This window comes from Mus caroli, chromosome 2 (assembly GCF_900094665.2).
Source record: "Mus caroli chromosome 2, CAROLI_EIJ_v1.1, whole genome shotgun sequence".
Lineage (NCBI taxonomy): Eukaryota > Metazoa > Chordata > Mammalia > Rodentia > Muridae > Mus > Mus caroli.
The window spans coordinates 70,703,746-70,711,054 of NC_034571.1; the positions used below are offsets into that span (position 1 = coordinate 70,703,746).

The following is a 7,309-nucleotide window of genomic DNA, read 5'->3' on the forward strand; positions in this document are numbered from 1 at the left end:
AAAAAAAAAAAAAAAAAAGACTAGAAAAAAACTTTATTTGAAGACAATTTTAGGTTTGCTAAATACTCAGAGGTTTTTTGTTTTGTTTTGTTTTGTTTTGTTTTGTTTTGTTTTGTTTTTTAAATTCTGCATAAACAGGATGGCATATTTTTCTGAATTGGGCTCATAGTACTAAGGCCAGATGTGAGACTTGACTGGAACCAGCCCCAGAGCTGAGAAGTTTCTCCTCTTTGAAATGATGAGAAAACAGTAGAAGGTTCTCATTCAATTAGGCTTAATCTGCAACAGCAATGTTAATTGAGCAGGCTCTGAAATGCCGTTTGTGTTATTTTGGCAATTTTAACTCCCTGAGTGTGATTAAGAAAGTAATTGCTAGTTTTATGCTAAGAATTCTGGATGAGTTAAGAATTAATTAAGAAACAACTTTAAACTTTACGTGGATTCCATATTTGGTTTTAGTTCTATGTGATTTCTGTATAATTAAAAAAAAAATAATAGCAATACCAGCCACTACTGGGTTTTCTTAAAATAAAAATTAATGAGGTGATTTTACTGGGTGTGAACAGTGCCATTGAAAGATAACTGAAATTATGCATAGTATTAATTACATGTGGTCACTTGACTGGAAAACAGCAAACACTGCCATGTTTGAAAGAACGTAGAGGTAAAAGATCTTAAGAAACATCCATGTAACTCACAACTGTGGAAACTCGCTTTCCCTTAGGGCACTAAATTAAAGCCATCTTTTCATTCAGAAACACATCATCTGCTGTTAATTTAAACTGTAACCTTTTCCCTTCTTAGGTCATGCTCTTAAACCTCAGGTCTCTTCTATTTTTACATCATTTTTGGATGGATTAAAAAAGTTTTATATTACAAAGGTAAGACTAAAGAAATCTAAAATTGTGCATGTATAGGACATGAGTTTTCTTCTTGCCTTCTGGCCATACATACCTCCCCAAAGGCGTTCTTTCCATGCTGTGTTGTGTTTTATGTTGGAGCTGGTATGTTAGCAACTGGACTGTGCAGTCCGTTTCAAAAGCCTTAGCCTGTGCTTCTCAAGTCTGAAAACAGTCCTGCATTGAGCAGTCTCGAGCTGACCACATTTTCTGAAGTGTGAGTTTTCTTTTCTTTACAGTTGCACTGAGAAGTGAAACGCGGGTGGGTTCATGTGCTCACTTAACCTTTGATTTCTGAGAACTGGGAAGTTGAAAGTAGTTACTAGTGTGTATCGCCATGGCAACAGTGTGTGCCATTTTGTTGTTGTAGCCCTGGGGCTTTGTTACTATTGGGCTTATTTAGAGTTTTGAACCAATCTCCATCTCTGTCTTTTCATGGTATAATTTTGTGTAAATTAGTAAATGTAGTCCTTGTGCTAGGGACAGTAACTTGTTTTCTCACTGTGTTTTGATACACACCCTTTGAGTAATGCAATTATCAGGTGCCCTTTGCATGGATTTTGTACATAATGTTTTTCCAATCAAGCACCTCTCTTTAATAGTTTTTTTTTTTTTTCTTTTTGATGTCATGGATTCAAATTTATGTATTTTCCTATGACTGATCACTTCTAGCTGAGGAAGCACTTTCTCTTTTAGTATGCTGAGGACGTTTCACTCTCCCACCCCATCATGTTCTTGTTTTGTGTTGTTTGTGCTGGAGATGAAACTTAGAATCTCATACACTAAGTAAGAGGTCTATCATTAAGCTATCTCAGATCCCTTACCTGGTTTAATTAACACTTACAGAGTTTTGTTGTGGTTGGTTTTTTTGTTGTTTTTGTTTATTGTGTGTGTGTTATTTTTATTTTATTTTGATCACTTGCTACTAGATGAAGATCTAGATTGATCTTCACCTCCTCCTTCCCTGTTGCTGACCCTTGTGTCACCACTAGTGACTGTGACTAATTAATGCCTGCTTCTTTTTTCACTGATGCCTAAGGCATCTTATTACATACACTACTACCCCAGAAGACACCACTTTGACACAGTTCCTAATGCTTTGAAATAGTGTCTGTTTTGGTTTTGAAAAGTTAAAAAGATATAATCTTGTTTTTTTCTTTTATTATTTGGAATTTTCTTTGTTACCACCATCATGTGTTTTGTTCATTATTCTAGGAAAAATTTTAGAGATTTGTGTTTTTCAAATGACCGCTGGGATTTTTATTATAATCGAATATTCTAGTGTATCAATTTGGACAAGTATTGGTAAATTTGAAATTATTCATGCATCCAGGAGCATCTGTATTGTCTTTATTTTTTTCCATAGCGAATTTATATATTTTTCTCTCTCCCTCTCCCCCCCCCCCCTTCTTTCTCTCTAAAGATTTATTTATGAGTACACAGTAGCTGTTTTCAGACACACCAGAGAAGAGGGTATCAGAACTCGTTATAGATGGTTGTAAGCCATGTGGTTGCTGGGAATTGAACTCAGGACCTCTGGAAGAGCAGTCAGTGCTCTTAACCACTGAACCATCTCTCCAGTCCTATTTTTTTTTTTTCCTTTAAAATTAGTTTTGGTTCTTTGCACATACAAGGTCTTTCCTGTTAATGTTATATAATATGTCATGGTTGGTTTGTATAGATGTTGTTAGCTCCAATCAGCTGTTTGGCTCTACTGTTTTGTAATTTGTGTTTGGTGTTTTCAATTACAGTTAAAGTTCTGGCAGGCTACCTGTTGTATTACTATATCAGTAGGTATTTATAGTACCAGAGTATATTTTGAAATGTGATGATTTTGTGCACCTTAGTTTCTTGTGTTCTTGTAGTGCTGGGCATCAAACCTGGGGCTTTATGCAGGACAGGCAAGTGCTCACCAATGAGCTGTTCTTTCGGCAGTTAGTGCCTGCCGTTCTTGTTAATGGATGTGTAAAGAGCCAAAGCTCACTATTTAGCAGGCTGCTGTAATTGAGGCCAAATAAAAAAGAAAAGAGCAAAATGTATTTCTGTTTACTGTTTTACAGAGGCTAAGGCTTCACTGTAATAATAAAGTTTTATTTTATATTTTGTAGTTTAAAGGATTTGATCCAAATCAAATAAGTGTAGCCACATTACTGTTCGAGGGAGACCGTGAGAAGGTTCTTCAGCACGAAAAACAAGTGTATGACATCGCAGCAAAATTTGGGTATGGCTTATAGTTCATAACCAAGAGGAAGTGTGTTCAAGGTGTGGGGGCCTCACACAGACTGCTTGTGTTGCATTTCTAATTTGGATTGGCTATTAAATTAATCTTAGTTTATGAATAAGCCTAAAAAACTCTTCTTACTCCAAAAATTTGTAGGAAGACCTAATTTTATACATACATACAATACTGTGCTTATTATATAGTGTTAGATTTATAAGGCTAATGTGTCACTTTTACCTATTTTTACGTATGTAATGTATACGGGTTATACAGTGCTAAATATTTTGCTTTTCCTAGATTTTTTCATGAATGACAATTTTGTGACCTGTTATTTGTTGTGTAAGAATGAGACAAAATTGTCATGTATAAAGTATGCTGTTAGTGTGTTTTTAAAAGGAAATTATGTTTAGTCTGTGGTATTTGATAAATTATCTATACTCCACCCCAGTCACTTACTGTTTTATGTTGGTATAAAGAAACAGAACACTTCGCATCTATAATGAAGTGAGTAATGATAGGGTGGTGGTTTCTGTCTGCTTGATGGATTATGAGACTGATGGGTGAGAGCTCAGTGGGCCTGCCGTTTGTCAGGACCACGTTCCCCTCACTTCTCAGGTGCAGAAGCCAACAGTCTCTCTGACCCAGCCCTTCCCATTTGTCCAGGGTTTGGGGAGACCTAACATTAAGCTAGCTCTGAACTCTATAAACATTTATTTTTTTCTTCCTTTCTTTTTGTCTTAAACTCACTTAAGTTGGAGATAAGTGCTTTACAATGTCCCAACTTGTGTATATGTTAACTTAGCTCTTTATATCTATGATTGTTTGAAATTAGTATTAAAATAAAGTACTGTCTTAGAGTAAAAAACAGTCTAATGTTAGACTTACTTTTTACTGTCTTTGGATATTGAAAATAAGTCTCTCTTTTATGATTGCTCTGTTCTGAAACAAGCAGAATTTTAATTTTCTTAAAATTCTATTTCCTTAAAAATTTCTAATAAAATATAGCATTTTATTACCTTAAAATAAAATCACCCCTCTTTTCTCTAATCTTCCATGGTTGTTGTTATTGTTCTTTTGTTTTTCTTTCTTGAATTGCTAAAGTTCTAAGATAGAATGAATGTCTAAGTGGATCTTAAGCCTCTCTAGCTTTTGAATTGTATATATTTTCTTCTTGTTTCTAAAGAATACAGATATAATTACTAAAAGACTTTTTTCTCTTTAAGAAAGAGTACTAGTTGGCCGGGCAGTGGTGGCACACACCTTTAATCCCAGCACTTGGGAGGCAGAGGCAGGCGGATTTCTAAGTTGGAGGCCAGCATGGTCTAGAGAGTGAGCTCCAGGACAGCCAGGGCTACACAGAGAAACCCTGTTTCAAAGGGGATGGGGGGTGGGGGGAAGAGTACTAGTGAGAAAGGATATTTAAGCTAAATTTTTTTTCTATACTTGCTCTAGCTTGAACCATTAGAAACTGAAGTTTTACATTTTTTATTTATGTATTTCCTCTTGTTCTCAGCCAAAACAGCAACAAAGCAAAATCAAAACAACAACAGATCCTGGGAAGTGATGCATATATATTAAAATATTAATTGGGGTGTCTAAAATTTCAGAAGTACTAAGATGGAAAGGGAAAAAACATTTTGTCCTAATGTTTGAGTTGCTGGCTGTGCTGTTAGGGTTTGCTTAGCTCCACCTCACTTTTCTCCCATTTCCCACCAACACCCCTCACGGCTGTGTGAGTAAGGCTGTTCATTGCTGGCCAGAAGATAACTAGTAGCTAATAATGCGCCACATTCACTATGTGATGCTGAAGGCTAGTGATGAAAATGGCTGCTCTATCTACACTTAGATTTTGTAAGGCTTAGGACGATTTAAGAAACATTTTAAATGAGTTAATGACACACAATTTTTTTCTGCTCTGTTCTTAATTATTATTTTATTTGAGAAGTTATATTTTAACCTTTAGGTCTTTATTAGAGCCATTTTATCAGTTTTACTTGAGCTACCAACTGTTATGTTAGTAATGCCAGTGTTCTCCACAAGCATTTTCATTTACAATTTAAAAGAAAAAGTGAATCATGTGTGAGATACCGAGTTCAACCTTCTCAAGATAATGTTGGATAATTGTAGTAATCTTGCGTACTTCAGTAAATGGGATGAACTTAGAGGAAAGGCCTGAGTGGGATGGGAGGCTTGGTCTCTCTTTACTGGGTCTGCTCCTCGCTTAAACTTAAGTCCTTCTAGTCCGTCTGTCTGGTTGCCCTCGTTAAATATACAAATCCGTGTCTGAACAATCCAGACCATCATTAGGAAAAAGACTTGGGGCTATTTTGAATTTTTTTTTAAATCTTTAGAAATACATTGTCTTTTGGTTTTCTGGCTTTCCTGTTTTCGGTAGACATGAATTTTTGTCCCGGTTACTAAAGACTTGTGGATATTTTCTTGTTTGAGTGCTGCTCGTCCGACTCAGCGTCCACAGTCACGCCTTTTTGTGCATCAAGTAGGAGGAAGGTTCCACCACATTGCTGGCATATTTTCTTTTTAATTAGGGCATTGTTAATCAGTCCTTTATTTTCTTTCTTTTTGTCTTGTGTTCTTATTGCTCATTATCTAAAATTGACTGTTTTTACGTGGTGTGGTATCCTCCCATCACGTAGTGTGTTTTATTTGTTAATGTGCTCAGTCGGCCTCCTTTTACCCCCACTCCAGCACTGTTGAACATGCCTCAACACCCATGACCCAATGGCCATGATAGCCAGATGCTAAAAGAACCATCCTCTGACTGATTTTTCATGATTGCTAGGAAAGGACTTGTGCTCCTTTAGGAGCTGCATAAGCATCACCTGCCAGTAGGCAGGGCAGATGCTTTGACATTTCCCACGGAATTTAAGGCAATACCTTATCATTATTTTTACAGTGTCCTTAAGTTGTTTGATATAATTCAGCATTGGAGTGTTAGCTTGGCCAAATGGCCCTTTAACGTAGAATGAGAGTCTGGCTTGCCTCTCTATTAGGTGATCTACGCCTTCATTAAATATGTTTAAGGACCTTGTGAATTGATGTTTGACATTTGTGAGAATAACAAGTAGTAGATGGACGTTCTACTTAGAAATATAGCAATTGGAGTGTAACTATAATTTTTTTTTAAGAATGGCTGCAAAATTGACAGTACAGAAACATTTCATTTCTTAGTTTTGTGATTGCTTACATATTGTATCTTAATTTGGTTTGGGCTAAATTGATAGTTCTGAAACAACCACCACCACCAAACCAAAAATTTAAAAAAAAAGGAGGAAAGATTCCAAAAACTAAATTTGCTAGAAAAATTATGATTATAAAAATTGCTCTTTATTCTCTTTTAGGGCTTATGGATATCTAGTTACAGTTTTTTAAAAAATTATTATTGTTATTTCTTCTGATTTTTAAATTGTATTTTAAATTCTTATTTATGCCTGTGTGTGCGCCCAGTGTGCACGCGCACTTGGTGCCCACTGAAGCCATGTGTCAGTTTGTTTGGAGCTAGAGTTACAGGTGGTTCTAAGTGACCCAGTGTGGGTGTTGGCAGCCAAACTCTGGTCCCCTCCAAGGGCAGCACACTCTCAGACCGCCTGAGCCATTTTCCCAGCCCTTCAGATTGTTTAAAAAGGCATGTTTCTTTGGGTGTTTCCCCACTGGATCGCATCCAGTGAAGTAGGCAGGCTTGTTCCCACCACATGCTCTTGGCTCACTGTTTCGGAGGTTCCCAGAACAGGTGTTTGGCAGCATCTTCTGGGCTTCACATTCTTTCCTCTGTACTACCAGCTCCTGTGGGAACTTTACTCCCTAGCACTGTACTGTTTCTTCTCAGCCCCAGAGCCTGACTTCATTTTTGGTGTCTGCTTAGGCTAGGAGCTCATCTGCATCCCTCTTAAGTCCTCGACACAGGAATTTTGTGTTTTAGAACTTTGTCTGTCTCTCTGCTTTAACCTCAGGTACAACCCAGAATTGACTTCTCACTTTGCGTCATTTCACTTGAGCTGCATCTTGCTGGTTCCTTAGCATTGTGTTTATAAAATGATGCTCTTCGTTTTGCCCCTGTGATTTTAAAATAGAGCTGCTCAGTCAGTTCTTTGCATCTTCCGTTGATTCTGGCTAGATTCTGAAGGCTGGTTCTTTCTGGATGTCCCTAATTAGTGTATAATCACCTGTAATT

The 7,309-nt window shown here is 36.9% G+C and overlaps 1 protein-coding gene across 1 annotated transcript in view; it reads left to right on the plus strand.

The window, feature by feature from the left end:
* The window catches only part of Agps (alkylglycerone phosphate synthase), a 98,442-nt gene that overhangs the window by 59,164 nt on the left and 31,969 nt on the right, over positions 1 to 7,309 (plus strand). Inside the window, exons 13-14 of the mRNA XM_021156099.2 lie at positions 805 to 881; positions 3,008 to 3,120. Of these exons, the coding sequence (XP_021011758.1) occupies positions 805 to 881; positions 3,008 to 3,120 (190 nt within the window). The remainder of the gene's footprint in view (positions 1 to 804; positions 882 to 3,007; positions 3,121 to 7,309) is intronic.